The 25,142-nt window shown below is 42.4% G+C and overlaps 1 protein-coding gene across 1 annotated transcript in view; it reads left to right on the forward strand.

The window, feature by feature from the left end:
• LOC126544513 (C-Maf-inducing protein-like) overlaps positions 1-25,142 on the forward strand; it is a 58,019-nt gene that overhangs the window by 12,577 nt on the left and 20,300 nt on the right. The window contains exons 6-11 of the mRNA XM_050191863.3: positions 2,875-2,955; positions 3,039-3,142; positions 9,399-9,500; positions 18,628-18,711; positions 21,864-21,929; positions 22,059-22,085. Of these exons, the coding sequence (XP_050047820.1) occupies positions 2,875-2,955; positions 3,039-3,142; positions 9,399-9,500; positions 18,628-18,711; positions 21,864-21,929; positions 22,059-22,085 (464 nt within the window). The remainder of the gene's footprint in view (positions 1-2,874; positions 2,956-3,038; positions 3,143-9,398; positions 9,501-18,627; positions 18,712-21,863; positions 21,930-22,058; positions 22,086-25,142) is intronic.

The raw sequence follows: 25,142 nt of genomic DNA on the forward strand, positions 1-25,142 counted from the left end.
TTTCATTTTATCCCGAAAGTCTTTTTTTTTTTTTTTTGGCAGGTGAGAGTAGAACTTATTAAACGGATAAATGCTTGGCTCTACGCTATAGACATAGATAAGTTAGTACATCTCGTAGTGAACTAGCCAGGAGTGAGCTATTTGTTTAGCTATATTGGGAAATTTACTGTATGCAGAGCAATCAAAGATGATACTGAGGGCAATTTAACCAGTAGGAGCCCCAGTACTCGCTGGGCAAAGGGTGCGAAGCCCATTTGAAACATTGACCCCATACGAGGGGTCCTAGAATGTTCACAGCCTAGCCAAGAAGGAAATGATGTAAAACCACCTTCACATTATTCAGTGTACCCAATAGGAAATTTTATTGTGCTTATATCAGTTGCAAAATGTACTCGGGCCACCTGGAAAAAAAAAGAACTTGCTCTAGGTGCAGAGATATTGGTATTTTGTAACAATTCCTTCTAAATTATGTTAAGAACTTAAGTTAGTTGGGTCTTAGACCAAAAATCTTTATTCTTCGAGTTACAGTGCTGAATACTTTTCGATTATATGTAAGTTTATGTGCTTATTTCATATATGAAGTCCATTTATGTCATTTGGTTTATCTTATTTGGTTGTAATATTATGTAAATGTCCAGAAAAGTTTGCTAAAGATCAGTTCCTTGGATTTCACTAAACAGTGTATTAGTGGCTTCTGCATAATTCAAGAAATATAATAAGACCAACTTTATTGCTCTGTCTACTCTAGCACCAGTCATTCAAGATTTGAAAGTTGACACACAGAAGAGTGTGCATGTGCGTGTGTCTACATTTCTTTTTTAAAGTCTTCTTCAGTCTTGTAATTCTGTTTTAATGAAATATGAGAAACTGAATTGTCGAAAACATTTTTGGAAAATGAAGTAAGGAAAATTTGTGTAAAATTAAACCAAGAGAGTAACTATTATATACATTCGAAATAAGTACATAAAATTACATCTATCTACACAATTTTTCAGCATCATAACTTGGAGAACAAATATTTAAATAATTTTTGGTCTGAGACTTAAGAAACAAAAATTATCAGAGGGTGCAAGATCTGTTAGTAAGGCAGGTGATTGATGCTGGGAAGAGCTTTCAAATACTGATTTTATTGGAAACTTGCCCAGCAGGCTCATTGTCTTCCAAAATAAAAATACCATCTCAAACCTTTGCTTGCCTTATTAGAAGCAGTTGCAAAAATATCTACCAATCTCGAGCTTTTCATGAACTGGCACTGAAAACAGATGCCGCAGTAACCAAATGTACAGCAATGAAGGCACAAGCTGAGGGGGTGCTGTCTTCATGTAAATTTTTGCTCACTGTTGACACACTGACAAGGCATCCATCGTGAGAAAGTGAATATGCAGAGGAAAAATGCACTTCTGTTGCTTCTGTATTGTAAGGTTGCTCTTCTTTCAAATGAGAAAAATTGAAAAAGACCTTCCTTTTGGCACCCGTTCTTCTACTGCGACCCACCATCATGGCGTACTGACTGCAGCCTGGGAATGTCAATGTGATTTTAAGTTAGAAGTTCCCAGCCCATCAGTATTTCATAATAAGGTATTTTTGGACAAGTTATGTCCACATAAATGCATGAGCATGACTATAGCTTGCCTTAAAATGTCTTGCTTCCCCGGGTGGAGCAGTATACACAATGTGGATGAGCCCAGCTGGCCCATGGTAGGTGAAGAGTTAGGCAAGATGAAACTTTCTTTGGTGACTACAGCAATAGCAGATATTGTTTCCTTATTTGATAACTGCAGTGCTATATCCTATCATAAACAGTGATAGGCTGTGCATAAAGTTATGAACCAGCTGTTAAAAATATACTGAAGTAAAATTTTGTTCTGTGCTATGTTTCATCACATTCAATCATTTGGGTAACCACTTGCTGATGCTTCTGTAACCCAAACTGTTTGAATAAACGAACAGGACACCAGTGAAACAGATGCATAGACTAGGGAAGAAGAGGACAGGACAAGCGCTGGGGCCAGAACTTGTCCTTCACATTTCTTCTCTTGTGTACACATCTGTTTCGCTGATTTCCTCGTTATTCACAAGTTTGTAACAACTCGCCCAGAAAGTAACTTTGGTAAGTCAATCCACCACATGGATCTATACGAGTTATTGCTGAGAATGGGAAGTGGGCAAACTGGAAACAGTAGCTGGCATGTGGCAGCCACTGGAAGATCATTCTGAAAACTGCTGCTATGTTGATAGTACAGAGGATGTATGTTTATGGTACAGCAAGCACTTGGATTTAAACCTAGAAGACAGAGCTTTTGGAGTGTGTATTTGAAGATGAAGAGTGCTATCAATGAGGTCGCTGTTGTTTACTATCTACAGTTTATTAGCTATGGCTGTTTACATTATTGGGGCAATTTGCCATTGAGAGCCTAGCATTTTATAATCTCTTAGTCATGGGCTAGCCCTCTCCCTTTTTTTTCTGTAAATGGACTTTTACCATATGCATAGTTTCTGTGTTGGGGTTCGCTGTAATATCAGGGAAAGAAGCGCCTTCTGAGGTACGGTACTTGTGCTGCCAAAGCATAGATGGCCTTGGTCTGTGCACTTTGAATTGCTGCCACTGTGTGTTAGTGCTCTTTGAAGTAAGTGAACTTGAGTACCAAGTAGGATGAAGACAGACTTGACAGTACAACTTGCTTTTATCTTGATATGTGCTCGGCTTTGCTCACTTCCCATGCACGTAACAATCTGTCAAACAATGTATGTTTCCAAGAGGTTCTCTGCAACATTATGTACTGTTTTCTTTTAATGGGAGGCGTAGTTTGTCTTAAGTTTCTGCTGTCATATATCATCTGATTTGTCTTTTTCTGCATCGCTTTGTCTTTGCAGCACTGTAGAGAATGTCCTCGATCTAAGTTGGTTTTTGAGATGTACACTCCTGTGGTTCAGCGAATACTGAAACGCAACATGGTAATTTGCATATTCTGGTTATATTGCTTTCTGTTGGGCATTCATTTATGGTATTATAATCATTTATTGCTTTTTGTCTGCAGGATTTTGGCAAGTACCCAATGACACGTATGCTTGTCCAGGAGTACATTCAGTCATTGAACTGTCAGAACTCGGGATTGGAGGCTGTGCAGGAATTTGTTCGGAGGTTTGTTGTGTTTGTTTGGTTTTGTGCTTTCTTGTGTACTATCTGGCTGAAAATGACAAATGCTGCTGCTGAGCACAAGGTTGCTAGTTAGATTCCCAGCTGCTGCGGCTGCATTCCAATGCGGATGCCAATGCAAAAACGCTTGTTTGCCGAGATTTACGTTAATGCTGAAGAAATTCAGGTGGTCAAAATTAACTCTGAGCTCTATGCTAGTGTTTTTTTTATAGCCAACAGTGCAACCTTGGAGTGCTAAATTCTGTTTATGAATGAAAATTACACAGTGGAGCAGGAGTGCAGCTTGGGGATCAATTGTTCCAGTCTAGTACACACTGTGCCAGAATTAGTTGACACATGAAACCAACCACAAATAAAAACCACCAAAGTAAATTGGAAACTGAAGAACCGTGCTACAATATTCGCTCCTTCCTAGAGTTGCTTTAGGTATCCTAGATTTGCGAGTTAATAATTCTTTCTCACCATGGGATAGAACCTGCTTACCTGTGAAGGGCCCCTCACCAGGTCTGGCCATTTTGAGCTGACAGGCGCCGTGCATACAGTGCATGCTAACAATCATGTCTGCTAAGTATCACATCACTACGCGTTGCGGAAAGAGCTGAAATTTCAAACCGAATGCTGTTTGCCCTTCTCCTAGTGGGCCCCGCGCTCCTAGCCGAACATTCGACGTATATCACTCAAGTGAACCTACGTACATGGCAGTGCTGTGACGTCGCTCATAGTGACATGTGACTTTGAGACTTGTTCCAGGACACAGCAATTATTTGTTTGATCTGTTGCTTAAATATACAAATTAAAGTTTAGAGAAATTATAAAATCTACGAACTGAATGTGTGCGTGTCTTTGTTTTACTTTGTACCGGAGCAAGAGAGCTGTAGTGTTCCCACGTCGTGCAGTTGCACACGCAGACAACGAAGTATGTCATTTTCTACCGTGTTCCAGCGTGCGATCGTGCTCTATGAACTGCTTGTGTCTGCCTCAGTATTCGCGTAGCACTGACTTATACCTCTAACTCGCTGTGGTTGCTCAGTGGCTATGGTGTTGGGCTACTGAGCACGAGGTCGCGGGATTGAATCCTGGCCACGGCAGCTGCATTTCGATGGGGGCGAAATGCAAAAAACACCCGCGTACTTAGATTTAGGTGCACGTTAAAGAACCCCAGGTGGTCGAAATTTCCGGAGTCCTCCACTTCGGCGTGCCTCATAATCAGAAAGTGGTTTTGGCACGTAAAACCCCATAATTTAATTAAATTATACCTCTAGTCAGGTGCTCTCATGCACAGCGCGCAAAATCATGTGCTACATGAAACGAGACAAATGCAACAGCTTGCGCGTGATGCCATCAGCGAAAGTGCACTGTGCAGCAAAAAAGCGAGGGGGGAAAAAAAATTAAGGCTGGGTCCGTGACGTATGCATCACGTGATCCTCGAGCTCTGGAATGGGAGAACGCAGGGAAGGAATTTCGCTTGAGGAGGCTAAACGGAGCAAGTGTAGAGAGGGTCTCTCTTGGCAGTGGCCCTCGCCTCCAGAAATCATGGGTTGGTGGCACTGAAATATTTCTATCTCGGCTATTAATGAACCAATTTGAGAAATTATTGCGGCAGAATGCTCCCTATAGGGCACGTACCAACTTCCAGCGTGTAACGAAAATTTGCTGTGTGGCCTGGTGAGGGGCCCTTTAAAGTTTTACTAGATACATTAAAACTGTGTGATTGTGATTGTATTTACAATGTGACCCCTCCTTTCAAATGGTAGCATTGTATTAGGATGTTGGGGTCTGGTTGGCATTTTAGAATAAATCTGAACACAAGGGTGATTAGTGTTTTCTCCCCCTTACTTACTGTGCCGGGGCACAAATTGCTGCACTTATGACAGCATGCGTAAGTAGCGCATCGCAGTGCTTGGATCAGTACTGCAGCTTAATGATTTCTATTTGGCTTTGGGATCATGGTATTAACTTGGGGCCATATTCTGTATTGTTGGTTTTCGTAAATTCTAATTTTAGTTCAGATTAATTTGCTAGGTTGGTAAAACGTAAGTTTGAAAAAGAAACCTGTAGGTCAGCACTCACTCTCTTGGCATCAATTTGAAGGCTTACATTTGTGAAGTGACGGGGAACTTAAGGCAGAGGTTTACCTCAACTTACCTCTGAAACAGCAAGTTATCTGCTTTGATGCTATTCATTCATCAATGCCGATAATGCACCAATGCAGTTTTGCCTAACCCCATTTACTAAAGAACAGAACCATCCTTATTATGGCTGTTGCAGTGTAACCCATACGAAATGCCACATATGTACGCAATGACTGTCACAGATTGTGGAATATATGGGATTTGAGACGAAGGGATTTTTACTGACCAAGCTTCATAGCATTTGTTGACATAAGAATTTGTGTGATAATTGACAGTTATAATTAACAAAATTTCACTCATGTTTTATTATAGATATTGACTTTAGAAGGCATGTTTTAATTGCAGAGTTGGTGAACGAGCACTCAAAGCATTCCTTTTGCAAGAAACTCATGTGCCTTGCACCAGTTCATAGAATTAAATGCCCAAAATCTCTGCCAAAATGCGTTACTGTTCCAGTTAAATAATACAGTGAACTCTCACTTGAGTGAACTTCAAGGGACCAAAGAAAATAGTTCACTTAACTGAAAGTTCACTAAACTGAATATTCACTAGACCAACATAAGACATGGCATAGAGAGTCAAAAGTTTGAAGTGCAATTCATGGAGCAAAATACATGGCATCTATAGTGTTAAAAATGTGTGAAATGGAATTTGTAGATATGTAGTACAAGGTTGATAGCAGTTATAATGCTGCCTTTCTCACTTAGGAAAAAATATCTGTAATCTTCTTCTACACTTGTACTTTTAAAGCACAGGAAGTAACGAAACTGTCCAAAGAGTCAATGTTTTTGTACCCTTCTTCTGGCACAGCTTGCTGTTGAGACACAAAGTCTCTCAACTTTCCAATGTACCCTACAACCTCAGCTAGAGTTATAGGGCTTGAAACTGGCTCGGCAGTTGCCTCTTCTTCAGGACGAACACTGAAAACAATCTCCAGAAAATCACACACCACGTGGTTCGTGGTGTGACAGATCGCCGCTTTGCTCTGGCGGCGTTGTAAGTGCCAGCGATGTTACTTTGTTCATGGCCTCCGAGATTACATGCTTGCTCGTTTTGTGCGGGCGATCTCGGAGGCCATGCCTCGTTGCCGCTCGTTTTCCATGCCGCCGCTTTGCCCCAGGGGCGCTGTAGCGCCAGCGACGTTATATTGCCGCTGGAGCGGCAGTTTGATGAGAGCGGGCCTCGGTTGCGCCTGCAGTGCAGGGCGCAAAACTTCGTTGAACTGAAATATTGACTGTTCCGAAATTCGTTCAAGTGAAACATTTTTGCATAGAATCTATAAGAAAACTATCGGGGATTTTAAAAAAGTTCGTTATTCTGAAATATTCGATAAACCGGCGTTCGTACAACTGAGAGTTTAGTGTATAAAGTTAAAATATTAACTTGAGCAGCAACACATTTACAGTGAACTCTTCACTTGAGTGAGCTTCAAGGCACCCAAGGAAATAGTTCACTTAACTGTAAATTCACTAAACTGAATATTCACTAGAATATAGAACAGCATAAGGCAACAGCAGATATCCATTAAAAAGTGCGAAATGCAATTTATAGAGTTATGTACATCAATATATACGAAGTGCATAACAGTTACATTGCTGCCCTCATTTTGAAAAAAAGAAAATCTGCCATTTTAATTTGGACTGTTGCTCGTAAAGTGCAGGAAGTAGCAAAGCTGCCCAGAGATTCTATGTTTTTGTGCACTTCCTCTGGCACGGCTTGTTGCTTAGACATGAAGTCACACAACTTTCCAAGGCATCCTGCAGTCTCGGCTAGAGTAAAGAATTTGAATCTGCCATTGCATTTTCCTCGTTGCACTCTGCTTCTTCAGGATGAACACTGGAAACAATTTCGAGATCTGATAGTTCAGCACCTGTAACGAGCTCACTGTTGCACTGCACATAGTCTTCAAATGAAGTGTTGCTTCGAAGTATTGCCAGGGTCCAGTGATCAAGTTCGTCGAACTGAAATACTCTTAAACCTCGATATAACGAAGTCGGTAAAATCATCAGTTTGTTTCGTTATATCGAAATTTCGTTGTATTGAAATTCAACCTTTTATGCAAATAAATACAGTCGCCGATCGATCTTTTTAACAAGGAAAGTGGCAGCAGAATTTTCCAAATAATCAGGCATGTGAAAAAAAAGCAAACTTGAATGAGAAAACAATTCATTTTGATGAATTTGGGAGTTGGCGATGAATGATACGGTTTCATGCCATGTCGATGATATCTTCACATCGGCGATAGGGATTAAGCGAAGCCAGCCAGGCTTTCGCTTGCGCTCCCTCCCCTGGCTGATAGCATCGCCCACACTGGGACGGCGCTATCATGAAAAGCGCTGGCAGCGGGGTGCGAATGCTTCAACTGCCTCTAGCTCCAACAGGTCACCGAAAGTCACGATTACACAATCTACAATACTAAACGCACGGGAAGACTGCTTACATTAGGCCATGTGGTCTCCCCATGGCCACTCTTTGCACAGGCGGCAGATTACTTCTAAAGCAGGGTGCGCAGCTGCGTATGCACTCAGCCGTGCACTCCCACCCCCTCGCGCGCTTGATCACATTACCCCCAGCTCACTCCCCTCCCCCTCTTTCCCTTTGCTCTGCGGGAAGGTGGCACTCGTGAAGCCACCATCTTTCTGGTCTCACCCTCATACATTTTCACTCGCACCTAAAGCACACAGTGTGCAGGCGCAATAGGAACCACTGCCTGATCTGTTTCCATTTATTGTCTTGGCATTCCTTTATGGCAGCAGTGAAAATTTGTTATAGTGAAGTCTCATAGAAACTTTGTTCTATTGAGGTTCTAAATATATGGTGTTCTATGGACAAGAGGTTATGAAAAGTATAATACTTCGTAATATTGAGAATTTCATTGTATTGAAGTTCGTTATATCAAGGTTTAACTGTATTCGCTATTCAGGAGTTCGTTTAACTGAAAGATTTTTGCTAGAATGCATAGTAAAACGGCCAGGGATTTTCTAGAAGTGCGTTATTTTGAAGCATTCGTTAAGCTGACGTTCATACAACTGAGAGTTTCCTGTAATGGCATAGTTTGAGTCTATTTTTCTCAAAATTGGTACAAGGCACCAAGTTTCGTGCAAAAATTTAGACTGAGTGCTGTTTGACTTGAATTTTACAGTTATGACATGCTCCCAGTCAATAACGAGACAGCTACCGTATTTTCCTGTGTATAAGTCGAATTTCTTTGCCTAAATTTTTCGTCAGTGTGTCTTATAGAACAGTGTGACTTATGTACTTCTTATTTAAATTTTTTTTTCTCCGGAAAAAACTCGTGTCAAAATCGGATTGGATGCTATGGCCATGCGAAGCGTGCTGGGTTGATCTCCTCTGGCAGTTGCTATGGGTTGTGTGCCTGCTATGGAGGTACCGGGTTTATCTTGTGATCGAGTTGCCGAGCGCTGTGTGATGACGGAGCAGCAACGCAAGCGGCAGCAGGCCCACCACAAGTCTACAGGCTCCGAAGTCATTGTATCTGCAGATCACTCTTAAGATACAGCGCGCACTGCTGCGCAAACTACGCAGTTGCTACCAGAGTACAAGCCACCCCCTCTCCCTCCCGTGCTGCCTTTCTGCTTTCCTCCCTTGTATGTGATTTGGCTCACCGTCGCACACTTTCACTCGCACATAGAGCATACGGTATGCGGGGACGATGTTATTGCCCTTGAACTTTGTATGGAACATCGCCGTGACCACGACATCGGAAACGTGTTTGGTGTGTCCATATCATTGCTGTTGCAATTCTGTAGGAATGGCACTGATACTCTTGCTCTTGAATACTCTTGAAGTGCAACAGTTCATCTAATGCTGGCACCTATGTGCAGTAAGCTCCATCAATATGGTTACTTTATCAGCAGCTGCGCTTTTGTTGGTGCTTCTCTAGGCAGCATGTTTCAGTCGTGAGCTGGTGCAATATCATATGGTGGTTTTGGCATTCTTGTCATGGTTCTAAAATGATAACAGCAGCTCACATATTGCTGTTGAACACTACAATATTATTACCTTTCTGTTGAGTGGGCAGTGCTTAATTTTAGCATAGCCTTCGCTGCCTCACAAATGCACCACACTGAACTTTGTCTCTTGTGCAGCGTGCATGGTGAAGGAAGCACATGTCCACATCCTCGTGTTCTGCCAAACTTGGTGGCTACGGTGCTGGCTGGTGTATTTGCCTTGTTTGAGGCTCGCCGAAAGTGAGTCGTTTTTGTTTATTCATCATTTTTTTGTCATGTGATAAATTTAATGGGTGGTGCTATTTCATGTAGAGGTGCTTGTTTGTGCGTCGTGTTGTTTATCAGTAGATGCTGCATATGCAAGTTACGAGTCACTGTTGCTTTGAATTCAATGATATAACCAAGAGGCATGATATGAACACAGTAAAACCTCGTTAATTCGGATTTCACAGGACCAAAAAAAATGTCCAAATTAACCGAATGTCGAATTATTGTGGGTATCAAGAAAACAATAAACAAATGCTTACTATGTCAACACGCTTTTATTTGCTGAATGAATCGACAAATCTTGTTTCTATTTTGCACAAAAGCAGTGTGGAAACTGCAATTCTCATCATCTTGTGACTGCGTAGCGCTTGCAACGGCCTTGCGACTTCCTTTGCAGTGCGGCCATAGCATGTGTCTTCATCAGTGACATGCTTTTCACAACTGCACGCACACCCTGATTATTTTTTTCACCAGTGAGCTATTCACCAACAGATCATCCGTCCATCCTGATATAACTGGTGCTCTTCATCCTCAACAGCTTTGTGCATGGTCAAAACGGAACTACTGTTTGCTGCAACCACTACAAACAAAACCATGGTCGCTATCTACACGATAACTGATGGCAACTACACATCTATGAAGGCACCTGGCCAGATGGGATGCTATGCACAGTGATAATAGAAGAGTTGATTGTTGGGCTAGTTGGTCATACGTAATTGAAGTAGTAACTTAGCACAATAAAAACACGGTAACCAGAAAGGTGATAAGAGTAAGAAAAGGCTTTAAAGGCACAAATAGGGACGAAGTGTTCTGGCATTGCTGTCATTCATGCACAATTTCCACTCATGACTGTGGTGATGCAGACTCCGCCGCTTTGTTTCGGTTGGACGCTAGCGTCGTTTTTGCTCATTTGCGTTGCACATTTGTGGTGTTCCGCGCTCGCCGAGCTCGGAGGGTTGTTCAAATTAAGTAATTAACCGATCTGCGGCCAAATAGGTCCGAATTAATGAGAGTTTGATTGCAAATAATGATGCATTAGCCTGCCAGGACCAGGGGACGAGTCCAAATGATCTAATTTTACTAATTAACAAGGGTCAAATTAACACTGTCTTTCTGTACACTCTAACCCTCAGTGTAACGTTCTAGACCTGCAAACGCCAGCAAAAATCTATGCCTTTCATTAAAGGGATCTCTCTCTCTCTTTAGACAGGCAAACTACTTCATTGGAATTCATTGAAGTTACCCACCAAGGTTGCGCAATCAAATCCCGGCTGCGGTAACCGCAGTTTGATGGGGCCAAATGCAAGAACACCTGTGTACCGTGCATTGGGTCCATATTAAAGAACCCCAGGGGATCAAAATTTATCCTAAGTTTCCCGCTATTGCATGCCTCATAGTTGCATGTTGGTTTTGGCATGTAAAACCCCAGAATTATTGAATTCTTTGAAATTAATGACATACATAGTCAACTATTCAACAACCTGATCTCTTAGTACTGTCTTCTAGGGGTGTGCAATTTAGTAGTTTTTGAAATTGAATCGAATAGTGTCATAATCGAACATATAGAATAGTTTTTTCCGATAATGAACCATTTTTGCTTTTATTTTAGTAGAACAATGTTAGTATTCACAACGTTAACAAGTTTCTGTTATTACGTTGCATGTCATAAAGCATTGTTTAATAAAAGCGCACAGAAATCTTCAGTAAGTATGAATGGACGCAGTTTAGCAACCATTTAGTCTGGCTTCCTGGTCGACGTAGCATGCTTCTCTACGTAACTTCCTGTGTTTTATGTCTACAATGGTTTCTGGGATGTAATTTATAGCCCTTTAATCCAACTTTGTTTGAACATGCACAATTGGTGATTTGGAATATTTGAAATTTATTTAAAATATACCGTATTTATTTGAATAGAGGTCAACCCTTTTTCTTTTTTTAATATGTTCCCAAAATGAGTTATTGGCCTATGTTTATGATCTAAGAATCTTGACCTATATTAGTGAACAAAGCTAGAAGTAGTAATGAGCTAATGGAGTTCCTTTGTGGCGTATGCAGTGAAGTCCGTCTGGAAATTATGCAGACTACCATTAAAAAATGCTGCATATCTAATACATTCGACGGCCCCGAGAATGATTCGACGGCCCCGAGAAAGAAGCATTTGACAAGGATGACTTCTCTGGCAGTTCGAGGATGCAGCTTGTAAATTGACTTGCGGGATTTAGTAGCCGAGCTTACAATAAATAGGTGTGTCATGTTCAAAGTTTCTCATTTTTCTAAAAAGATATGGGTTGACGTATATTCTAATTATTGTTTTTTTTTTTTTTTTCATTTCTCTGCGAATTTAATATATAGGGGGTGACTCATATTTGTCTTCGACTTAGATTTGTGTAAATATAGCATTTGCATTTGCAAATAGGGACTATTCGATATGAAAACCAAACCAAATAAGACAATATTCAATTCATTATTTGAAAATTTCAAATTTTGCACACCCCTGCTGATCCTGGCTTCATTTGGTTGGTTTGTTTCAAGTATGTTGGCATCAAGCTAAAAAATTTTTCAATCACTCATGCTCTAAAGGCTCATGACGAATGCTTTGGTCTATATAACTAATGTATCTTCCATATTTCTGGCCTTCAATTTTATTAAGGTGGAACACTTGAATTATAGTGGACTTTGCTTAAATGAAACATGAAAAAAAAAAATTATATAACTGATTTGTTGAAATAGGAAGAGCATCAATAATTTCTGTCACTAGAGAGAAAAGAAAGGAACCAGTGGCATTCTAATGGCATTTTTCACCCTATTTTGTACAAAAAATGGTGTAAGCTGGCCTGAAAGCTTGCTAAAAATTCCCTGCACTTGTTCTCGTATGTTAACTTTGAGGGTCACATTTTTTCAGGAAATGCATCCCCCCATGTTCACATTTACTTATTGCAGATTTAAACTCTTCAGGTGACCTAATGCTCAAAAATATAACCAAATAGTATTTTATTGACAATAAAGCAACAATTTTTCTAGTGTGTGCAGTTTAATACACAATTTACTGTTGTATGCATGGATAAACAAGCGTAATTAATTTTCTATAAATGTGTTAAAGCTCACACAGCTTATTTTGATGGTTTAAGTAGGTTAGATGCAACTAGGGACCGTAATTTGAAACATTCCATTTCACTTTTATCCTGTTTCGTGCCGAGGGTGCAATCCCAGCAAAGGCGGCGATGTGGTGGCCTCCAAGCCATGTCCATATCTATGACGAAGGGTCAGAAGAATGGAAAATGAAGTGGAGCGTAAAAAAATACGGCCGCTAAAAACATGTCCATAGCGAAAGCGAGGCATCCCACGTGAGCGCCCGCAAGCAGACTCAGTGGTGCGCACCCGCAAGCAGACTCGGTGGTGCGCACCCGCAAGCAAACTTGGTGGTGCGCACCAATCAGAAAAACGAAGAGAGTGAGAAACTTGTAGTAATCAATTGTAAGATTTCTAGAAGAGATTCTATCAGTTCCCATTCATCTCTCAAAAAAAACCGCAGCAGAATCGCCTATTTATGAGCTGCCGCATGTAAGCAAAGCAGTCGCACACCTACAGGAGAGCTGTGCAGGCGAACATATCGGGGTAAAGCTTGGAATGATAAGAAACAAGGTAGAATAACTTCCTGAGGCCAGTAACTCGAGCATGTTGTTTTATGACACGCTCGAGAATGCCGCTTATGAAGCAAGCAAGTGTATATGTTATGGGGATTGAGGTATGCCCCGGTGCCTTTGCATGGGCATTCAGCTGTTCTGTCTTCCCTATACCTCTCCCCTCCATTGTGATGGTTCGCATTTGTGATGGTTCGCAGTTCATGTTGCTGACAGTGGCTAGCCGCTGTCCGCGAAATGAGCATGGGAGAGATCCCTCTGGGACAGTACTGGGTACGCACACGCTTTCCTCTTGTCCGCCGGCCCCTTTGTGTCAGAGACTTGAACTCGTGTACGGTGTCTTTGCATGTACAGGGAGTGCATACCTTGTGTTGATCCTTTCCTGATGCTAAGCCTTACAGTTGTCAAACTGCGCTGAGCTGCACTTATCGTAGGCCAAGGCAAAGGAGATTGCACGAGCTCTTGCGAGTGGGCCTATTGGTTACCGCTAGAGCAAGCAGCATAGCCGCCGGGCCATTTCCCAGTGGTGTGTCGTGGGGAGCCATAGCTCCTGCAGCGACATGCTATCGGCACCCCTGTCTGTATTTTTGCCCTTTAGTTCCCGCAAACCCTGGGACTGGGCATTTTTGCAGTGTTTGCTGCCGCTGGAGACAATAAACAGTTTCCACCAACTCAGGGCAATACTGTGTTCTCGTGTGTGCAAAGTGCTTGGTAGTCGCTTAGTGGACTGAGCCCACGTGCAGCAGGCGCGAAGTTTGACGCAGCACTGTGGCTCACAAAGCTCTAACCTGCGGTGACTGGTACTCCTGTGAGACCCTAGACCCCCCACAATGTGAGCACGCAGCAGTAAACCTGGCAAAGCGTGAATACTCCCAAACTACTATGGTGGCAGCCACCATAGAGCAGCGGAAAAAATCATTTTTGGTGGACGCCAAAGGGCAGCTGCACAATAAGATTTTTTTATGGAAGCTATGGAAAGATGCAGCACCCCTAGAGGGACACCAGGCAGTGTTTGGTTTCGAGAAGGCGCAAAACGGTTGGTTATTGTCGGTCATATGTGGCCGCGACCACTTGGGATCTGTTTCTGTAGCCTTACAAGTGCTGTGGTAATGCTGAAAGTGTTAAAGCGCAGCCCTTGTGCTCACTAATGCCACTTGCAGCACACAACATGATAATTAGTGATTATAATTCCTTGTTGTAGAATATGCTCATTTCTGCTGCATTGTTGCCAGCTCATGTCTGTGCCACACCTTGTCAACACACATCACATGCATTTCTATGAAATGTTCCTGAAATTGTGTGTTTGCCACAGTTATAGCCGCACTGTTTCAGCTCTGCACCCTGTTGGCTTAGATGTTGTCAATAACTATCCCACTTGTTTGTGCGCTGCTTCACTATAGGCCGTTTTTTTTTGTCCAACCTACCTTCTTGTTGTACACGCAGGGCTTTGCAGCAGGGGCTACCTTCAGTTGCATGTGTCTGCCATGCTTATTGTCCCTGCTTGGATTTACTTAGTACACTTCCGTTCACTTCTTTTGGCAGTTAGCATAATTCTGATGGCATATTCGCAACTAAAAATGGTGCCGACTTGATCGAGATAGGCATCTCTATCACCTATACACAATTCAAAGCTTAAAACTACACCATATACTGGCATTTTCATTGTGCCCACATCTAGTAGTATAGCCTGCAGAGGAAATACAAAGTTTACTGCTCAAATTTGTTGTACCTCATTGGTGAATGGGCCTTATTTACATGCTTGCAAGCATTTTAGCGGAATGCAGTGCTGTGGCTACACTTCCAATCTACCACAAACAGCTGGTATTGTCATCATCCTAAGCAAGTACAGTCGAACCCACTTATAATGATACCGGTTTTAACAATATACAGTTAAACCTGGATATAACGAAGTTGACAAAAGCTCGCAATTTTTCGTTACATGCAGGTTTTCGTTACATGCAGGTTTCGCGTGAAAGCTCGTACGAATGATGCAGAAACGAAACCAAATAGCTCAATATATCCGTGAAGGTGAACTCACCCTTCAACCATTTATTTTACACCAAAAAACTGCATAATTTCCGCTTGCTTCTTCGGCACGAGTGTAGGCACAACACGCCGCTCCAAAGAGGCTAAATCGTGTAGAGCTCCTTCATCGTCGAGCGAGCCGACGAAACGGCGCATAACGTCCATTGCGTTCATCACCTCCTTTGCAGTAGGCACGTCACACGGATCTGCCTCACAAGCACCATCATCACCGCCATCGGGATTTTGCACGCTTTCAGCTACTGCTGCATCAGACAGTTCTTCTGTAGCCACGGCGGCGTTGTCGGCAAACAAAAAGTCAGTCAGTTCAACGTCGTCGGGTACACCACCGTTAGTACATAGCTCGTTCCACGCTTCGGCCACATTGGCCGGAGTAGAAAGGTCTTCCTCCTCCTCGTCGGCACCAGCCCGTGCGTTTTTGGCTATTCCGGCCTTTAAAAAGCAATTCGCGATAACTTCTGCCCTGACCTCTTGCCAGGAGGCAGCAAGCATCTCGACTGCTTGATAAATGTCGATCTTCATCTCCCGTTCCAGACGGATGTCGAGAAGTATCTTCAGGATTAGTCGGCGCCGGTAACAGCATTTAAAACTGTTAATGACCCCTTTGTCCAGGGGTTGTATTAGGGACGTGCAGTTGGCCGGGAAGTAATGCAGTTCGATGTTCGACAGCTGCAGGCCCTCGACGTGGTGCGCCGAGCAATTGTCCAGCAGTAGGCAAACTTGACGGCCTTGCCGCTTGACGTCCTGGTTAAATTCCTTTAACCACTCAGAAAATATTGGCCGAGTCATCCACGCTTTGGAATTCGCCACATACTTCACGGGCATACGCTTTGTTCCCTTAAAACACCTGGGACGGGCACGTTTGCCGACAACTAGCGGGACTCGCTTGTCTGTGCCGTCGAGGTTGGCACACAGCAGAATCGTTATGCGGAGCTTGCTCTGCTTTCCACCGCGGCAGTCATCGCCTTTTAGCGCTAGCGTGCGGCCCGGAAGCATTTGATAAAATAGAGCTGTCTCGTCGGCATTGTAGACATCAGCCGCCTCGAAGCGACTCAGGATTCCAGGCAGCTTGTCAGCCACCTACGAAGCAGCAGCATCGCTGTCTGCGGAGGCAGATTCGCCGTTGATTACTCTTCCGACGACACCGTGCCGGCTCTTAAATCCCTGCAGCCACCCGTTGCTTGCCTTGAAATCATCATGACCCAAGATACACGCAAAATCCTTTGCCTTCTGTTGCAAGATCGCGCCACTTATGGGTACATTTCTGGCTCGCGTGTCCAAAAACCACGTGAACACTGCCTTGTCCACATCAGTGTATGTGGACAGCTTCAGTCTTTTCTTCTTCGAGCTTGTTCCCGACTCCACTGCGTTTCTGATGCTGTGTTCCGCACTCAAAATCGTTGATAGTGTGCTCGCTGGAATGCTGAAACGGGTGGCAACGTCCTTCTTCTTCTCGCCCGCGGAGACTGCATCTAAAATTGCGAGTTTGTCTTCAAAAGACAGAACTTTTCGTTTTCTGGCAGTAGAACTCATCACGACTAACCGACGACGCAGTTAGAAGTGGAGACGCACGACTAAACGCCGACAGGCAGGCCTAGCACCTCCAAAACAAGTTGGACAAACCAGTACCAGAGCACAGTTGACACACGCACACGTGCAGAACGCAGGACAACACTCAAGATGGCGAATGCAACGCATCCATAGAGAAAGAAAAAAAAGTGACGGATATCGTTCGTCATCGTCCCTCCCCCTCTCCCTTCCGGCGCCTTGGCAATGAAAGAACCGGCTATCAGCGTTGCTTTTCAAGTGAATTCTTACACATAAGTGTGTCTAAGCCGTTGAAACAAATGAAAATCACAAAATAAGAATGCTTCTGCAAATAATTCTGCAAGAGAAATCAGCTGCTGATACCAATGCCACCTGGTGCCACGCTAGACAAGCAAAGCCTGAAAAGACTGCTACGTTAGGCACGGAGCCGCGCTAGTTGCCGCCATCATCATCATCATCGCTAACTTTGCTCGGTCGCGGCAATCCCTGGCGTTCGCGTAGCTGCTGGCTCTTTACAGCATTAATATTCAATAATCTAGAGCATTTCTTCGGCCGAATTTTCCTTAAAAGTGCTAAAAGTAATGACTGATCAGCTTTGGGAGTTCGTTACATCAAGGCTAACCGCCGCAACGCGTTCGTTACATCAAGGTCGAAAATACATGGGCTTCAATGGGGGCAGCGTTGGGGAATTCAAAAACTTCGTTAAATCCAGGAATTCGTTACATATAGGTTCGTTACATCCAGGTTTAACTGTATTGCTTATGAGAAGCTGCTGTGCCGTCAAGTTTTGTATGTTTTGCATGGTGAAATAACATGTTTACTACAATGCCCCAATGCCGCATTATCGGTTACTATAATGATGAAGTCTGGCTGTTCAGTGTCCGAGCTGAAAGGTAGTGAAATGCAAAATCCTAGAAAAGAACAATAGAAAACGAGAAATTCGAGCCGCTGCACAATGGCTCGCTGCTCGAACGGCCACCACACGCTCATTTTCTAGCCTTCTCTGCGCGCCTCTCTCCCGTCGCTCTTCCACCCCTCCAAATGCGAATAGGCTGCGCCCATACCTCTATGCTGCACCACCCTTCGAAACACGAATGGACCGTGCCAACTGCGCTGCTTGCGTCTTGCTTGCTGGTTCCTTATTCAGCGCAGCTCTGCAAACAGCCCCGTGTTCGTCTTTTGCATTGAAATCGTTCCTGGCCACGTCGTTTCTCAGCCTCTTTTGACTCTCTGCCATGACGGAAGATGTCTGACCCGCCCACTGATAATCGGCAATGCACGACATTGCCGGTGAAAAGAAAGCGCATGGCTATAGATTTGGAAACTAAGTACTAAGTGCTTCTAGCCAATAAGGCGATCGTCGCAAACGTGGTTGCATCGGATAGCAATGGTGGCGACGGCAGTGATGACGCGGTAGGGCGGGCTGCCCTACCGCGTCTTGCGTTTTAAGTTGCCATGCTCTTCCGTAGCTTAGAAGACAAAGACAAGTCCCCCTGTCGTAATGTTGGCTCCAGGCTAGTGCTTGCCATGTCTGGCCACTGTTGATCACTTCAGTAGCTTGGTGCTTATTAGCCATATGCTAGGTCTTGGGTGTTACTTTGCAAGTTCTCATTCTTTGCTTTGACCAAAGTGTAATGTCACTATATTTCATAAGCAAGAGGACACCCCCTGAACACCACTTTAGTTTGCTTAGATGTGACTAAAAAATATGAGCACTTTGATTTGCAAGTGAATAGCCATAGTGAGAAAGCTTTGTGAGTTGTGAGGAGACGTGATTGTTTTGTTATCAGTTCTTTTGCAACTTAGCATTTGTCATCTAAATAAGAAAAATGAGCAATGTTTTGACTGTTCATGTCGTATTGTTTCAGCCCTGAAGATCACAATGATATATTGCATTCCATTAGTGACTGGGAAGCCAAGCATGACTGCTTCGTCAAGGTTTTAGATGTGATGTAAGTTCTTGTGGACAGCAATTTCTTCATGCATAATTGTCTACTTAAATCCTGAGCACTGAATGGATTAACATAACTCATGCACTTTGTATTTATTGGAGCAAAATACTAAGTGATAAGTGCAGCCACTTAAGGAGTACTCGCACAAAATATTTGTCTTGCTTTATTTTGCTTATTAGACAGCTGCCAACTCTGTAAGCATGATATCAGGCCTCAATTTCTTGCTCGACTTGTACCAAATCATTATTTATATCTTACCTTTTTTTGCTACCAGTTCAAAACATGTACCAAGTGCAACACAGTTTCGTTGACCAGGGTGTGTTGAGCTGGATTGGTCTGTATTTATTTACTCGTTTTGTTTCTTTATTTGACAATACTGCTGACTTCATCAGGAGTTCTTGCAGAGTGGCTTACAAAATGTGAGCTTATACTTAAGAGGAAGCTTTAGCTTGGGCCCACCTCCGACACGGTCTATTCAAATACATGTAAAACGTAAAAAAGTTTTTATGAGATAACCATTGGACCAATTTTAATGAAATTTGTTGCATTTGAGAGAGAAAGTTAAATTCTAGTGACTGTTGCAAGTGGAATTTCTAATTGGAGCCTGAATTTTGTTTAAAAAATTTTCGAAAATTCGAAAGTCTGAAAAAAATAGAAGCACGAAGTTTACAAATTAATAGCTCTGCATCAAGAACAGATATCGCAGTTCGGTAAACGGCATCCATTAGATCACCCAAATTAAACAAATTCGTTGTGTCAATTTATATATTATGTGAATTTGTGACGTTATGTTTAAGGGTTCTGCAAAAGCTGTATTTTCATATTACTACATGTGTTGAGATTCATGTGTAACATATCAAGTTTGTCCGCTTTAAATGTACTATTAGATGCAATTCACAGAATTGTGATGTCATTTTTCATTGCTGAGTTACAGAGTTGTAAACTTGATAGTTTCGTTTTCTGAAAATTTTCGATTTTTGCAGATTTTTAATAAAAAATTGATGGCCTAAACAAAAAATTCGAAAGCAACAGTCACTAGATTTTAAGTTTTTCTTTTAAATACAACAAACCTCGCCAAATTTGGTGCAGTGGTTGCCGAGAAAAACAAATTCTCCTTTTACATGTATTGAGATAGGAGCACCCGAGCTAAAGCTTCCTCTTAACAAGTCTCTCAATCAGAGAGCAGTAGCATGAAGATAAAAAAAAAAGAAGAAAGAAAGCGTACAAAAGACAAAATACAGAAGCACTGAACATCAATTCAGCCGGCAGTGAATGTTTAAATCTTTTCAATGTTTTCTGTTTCAGTTGCATGTGAATCTAAGTCATTCCACTCCATTATCATTTGCAGAGAGAAGGAATACTTAAACACATAGTTTTGTGGCTGAAATGGAACTATTGAAAGACAATGTCACCCTCTATAACCTATTGAAAAATGCACATACCGTAAAATCCTGAGAGATAGCCCACCTAAAATCTAGGAAAAAATCGGTTGAGAATGTTCGGTGGGTTAACTTTCAGTGTGGTGGGTAAAGTTTAGTTGGGTAACTTTCAGCTTTTTTAAGCCAGGAGCTTAGTCAGGGGTGACCTATCTTTCGGGGGTGGGACATCTCTTGGAATTTTACGGTAGTTAGATGTGCAACTCTTTAAGTGCCCTTTAATAATTTTAAGCATAAAGTGTAATTGTGCAATTTTATCCCTCTCTGAGGTGTGCTTTAGACCAGCTTTTGCCACCAATCCTGAAACCGATACCCTGCCACAGCGATTAAGTGTAACTCACCACTTTATTTTTAATTCTTTCTAAGTTATTAATATTAACACGAGTAAAGAGGTGCCAAATAATAGCATACTCAAGAATGGGTAAGATAAGATTTCATTTATTATGAAAATCTGAGGTTGGGGTTGCATGGTGTCGCAAACCACTGATGTGCAGGTTGGTCAGTCCAAGGCAGTGGTTGTCAGCCGCACCATATCGTCTCGTTGGAAGCTAAGGGCATTGGACACTCTATAGGCTCAACATGATAATAGGGGAAAGATAGGGGAGGCACTCCACGTTTTGAAAGAAACAACAGCAGAGGACACGACTTGTTTCTCAAACATGTGAAAGTGCGGAGCGAAGGAATGAAAGAACGGCCAATGCAGTGCTGCACCCATCTTTCTGGAACATGGTCATCATGTGGCTTGCAACCACTTCTTCAGGCTGCCTAACATGCACATTAGCGGTTTGTCCTACCATGGGACCACCACATTTGATTTCTCTGACGTATGGAGGAGTCCAGCTCAAGAGACCCTTTGTCACAAAGTCGCACCCACTTGGTGCACATTTTGAAATCGTACACTGTAAATAATAACTTTACGTGGAAACATCCAAGGAATTGAGATCCCAAACTATGGCTGCAGAGTTGACAGCCATCTAATAGAGCAAGATTTTTGTTTTGGCACCCCTTTAAAAAATTTTCTCGCAAGCTAGACCTACAGCTTGGAATTGAAATATGCACCATTGTGAGTGAAGTAATAAGCTCAGATTGCACATTTGACCATAGCAGTTTGTCTGAGGCTGGTGGCCAGTTCTCTGAAGGTATAGTTTTCTTGCACTTCACTAAAATGTTTCTTCAGTACCAGTTATGATTTTTCATTTCTTTTATGAGGTACAGAACGTACTAATGCTTGTTAATGCACTAATATCCTATAGGGGATATGCTGAATACTGGAAGCAGGCTTTTCCACACTATTAGGCTGCCCTTCACAAGATGGCTGACCTCCTGCTCATGGCACCATTGAGCCGAGGGTATTGTTGCAAATAACGAAGATGTCGTAACAGATGGTAGATGTAATAGTGGCACCAGCTCATGAGGTCCTACTTTATTTACACTTCTATGGCAACGCCTGCCATTTTTTCTGGGTGAAATGAGACGTGGTCAAGTGCCCTTGTAGAATTTTGTGTATATCGTCTTATATGCTTATGTATCTGTTCGTGCTATTCCTACACACCTATGTAATGCTTTTTCTTGCCTTTTTTCTTGTGGATTTTCAGAGCAGTTAGGGCAGTTTATTGATTATGTTGGCTCTGTTGCTATGCCTAGTTCTTCAGGCTCAATTACCTCTCTTTTACTATAGCATGCAGGCTTTGTGTCTTCATTTTGTTACATGTGTAGTGTGAACTACGAAGACTGGCGCCTACCACTCGGCCAGCTTTTGCAGCCCCTGCCTTTCCCAGACGAGTGAGTGCGCTTCACCTTGTTGTACATAGCTGGCTCATTGTTTGTCATTTTTTCTTGTGCAATTATCACGATCTTGAACACGTTTTTACAAACAAAACCAATAATAATACACTGCTTGTCTCTTTACAGTGCCCTCGCCTGCCAGCGGTTCACTTTGTGAGTACCAAGTTCTTTTTCTTTCTCCTTCCTGGTTATAGCTTTGTGACATAGGGGTATAGTTAGAAAATCCCACTTTTACAGCTTGAATTGTGTTTGCTTGTGATGCAAAATGTGATGCAAGATGTAGTACTTTTTCTTGCTGTGCTATATTGCAATTTCTACAAGTTCATGTGTCTAAAAGGGACTGGGTACCAATTTCTAAGGACCCCCATTGTGGTGCAATAACATGAAAATTTAAAGTGTACAGGCATCAGCAACCTTGATAGCTGAGATTTATAGTGATAGCATACTGCGAGAATAGAGCTTGAAACAAGTGCAGCCTTGTTATCAATAAAAGTTCTTTTTTTTTTTTTCATTTTATTTTTAGATTGTGCTATTTAAAACATCTTCAAATATGTCTGCCAATTGTGACGGCCTTCTGCAAAACTATAATTCAATAAGCAGATGTGTGGATGTTCCAATATATCTGCCATCTACTTCAGCTGGAGTGGCTGTACCGCAGAAACGGGTTTCTGAAAAAAGCGACAATGCAAGAGAATGCAAGCACCAGCCACAGTGACTCACTGGCTGTGGTATTCAGCTGCTGAGCATGATGTGATGGGTTCGATTCGTGACTGCGGCAGCCGCATTTCTTGTGGAGTCAAAATGCAACTGTGCTCGTGGAGTTAGATTTAGGTGCAAGTATAATAACTCCCCGTGGTCAAGATTAATGTGTAGCCCTCCACTACTGTCTCCCTCATAAACTACTGTACCTCTCCAGGACAATAAAACCCCTAATTTTGTTTCAGAGCATGAAAACAACGCACTCAGTGAATTATTCGGAAAGGGAAAAGGAGAAGCATGTAGGAAATCCGCAAGCTGAAGTGCCAGGTTGACTATGATGAGCACATAGCTGCTTATTATAGACTAGTAGATGATGTGATAATGTAAAAGCAGTGGCACTTTTTCGCAAGAACCTCACTGCAGTTACACATACAAAATATAATTATAGGCTCAAGACCCCTTGTGCTAGCTAAGAAATATAGCTTTTTGATTAAAAACAATGTGCAATTGATATATGCATACTTATGTAATGCCACGTGGGATGACATTTTTTGTTTCCTTGCCATTTCACAGCTGCATGTCAACTTCTGTGATCTTTTCACAAATTTCAGAAACAGAATTTTTTATTAAAGAATAAAATCATGCTTGTTTCTATTATTTTGAAAATTGTCTTTTTGTCTTTACCTGCTGTTGTGGCGTAGGGCTTTGGCATTGCTGTGCTAAGCCTGAGGGCATGGGATCAAATCCCAGGCGCAGCGGCTGCATTTTGATGGGGGCGAAATGCACAAACGCCCATGTACCGTGCATTAGATGTACATTGTGGACCCCCGGTGGGTCTAGGTGTTCAAAATTCAGAGTCCTCCATTACAGCGTGCCTCATAATCATATTGTGGTTTTGGCACATAAAACCCCATAATTAATTTTTAACATTGTCTTTCCATTTGTGTCGTTATCTCGGGACACATTCCAGACAGCAGGCAGTCCCTTTTATTTTCTCATATCCCCCATTTTATTTTTTTCACTTAATTTATCAGAAAATGTGGTGCTTTATGTGTTTATATACTATGTTTAGTATATGCAATGTGGTGTCTCATGTTTGACTGACATGGCTCACATGTATACGAAGGGTGATCAAAATGTTTTGCAAGTCGCATATGTATCAGGAAAACTACTAGACTTTGGAAAAAAAAAATTATTTTTCAACACAATCTCCCCTCACACTAATGCACTTCTCCCATTTTCCTGGAAGGCTTTTGATACCTTGCAAAAAAAAAAAAACCTTTCTTCTTGGTTACCAAGCCACTCCTCTGCGGCAGTTTGAAGCGAGTTCAAGTCATCAAACCTCGTTCCCTTGAGGTGTTTCTTCAAGTTGGAAAATAAATAAAAGTCACTCGGTGCCAGGTCGGCACTGTAGGGTGGGTGGTCCAGCGATTCGAAACCACACTCTCGAATGGCAGCCTGGGCAACACGAGACTTGTGAACCGGGGCGTTGTCGTGCAGGAGGAGGACACCTCTAGTCACTAATCCTCGGCGTTTTCCCACGATGGAGTTTTCGAAGAACGTTGATGTAGTATTTGCTGTAACTGTCCTACTGTTTTCAATATACTCAATGAGCAGGATCCCCTTTGCGTCCCAAAAAAGTGTCGCCATCACTTTCCTTCCTTAGCATTGGATCTTGAATTTTTGGGGGGAGGGGACCCCGAATGCCTCCACTGCAGAATGCTGTTTTGTTTTGGGTCCCATTGATACAGCCACATCTCATCCCCAGTCACAAGGTGGGAGAGAAAATTTTCTGGGTCGCTAGAATAAAGGTGCAAAAGTTCCCTTGATTAATGTATGCGGTGGTGTCGATCTTGTTCTGTGGCACCCATCGTGCCGAGACCTTCAACATACTCAAAACATTGTGGATGATAGTGAAAGCACTGCTGTAAGAAATGTTCAATTCTCCGACAACTTCGGACACCTCGATTCGGCAATTGTTCATGATAAGACTCTCTACCGAGTCTGAATGGTCCAAATCGGTGGAAGTGGTTGGCCGCCCTGACCTTGGGTCATCTTCTTCCACGTGCACGCGGCTACGTTTAAACTATTTGAACCATGAAGTCACTGTAGCATATGAAGAACATTCACTGTCATACACATTTATCATCCTACTGTGGATTTCTTTGGCGGAACTTCCTTCTTTGCACAAAGATTTGATAACGCTCTGGTACTCTAGTTTGAGTTTGACTGACTGATGCAGATCAAGTAACAAACTGGAAGGCTTGATATTCAGACCTTGCTAGGCTGCAGAGATGACCTAAACAAAGGTAGAGAGAGATCACTGTCAGATATTTGGTTATAGCCAAGTTGCAAAACATTTTGATCTCCCCTAGTATATTTGCATTTGCATGTACTAATTTGGTACATACTGCTTGTGTAGCTGTGTAGCATGTTGGCAAACACTAGTTAATGCCATTAAATTATACTGTGTAGACCATGCAATTTCATGCATTTTAATATAAACCCATT

Source organism: Dermacentor andersoni, chromosome 1 (assembly GCF_023375885.2).
Source record: "Dermacentor andersoni chromosome 1, qqDerAnde1_hic_scaffold, whole genome shotgun sequence".
In the NCBI taxonomy this organism is placed as follows: domain Eukaryota; kingdom Metazoa; phylum Arthropoda; class Arachnida; order Ixodida; family Ixodidae; genus Dermacentor; species Dermacentor andersoni.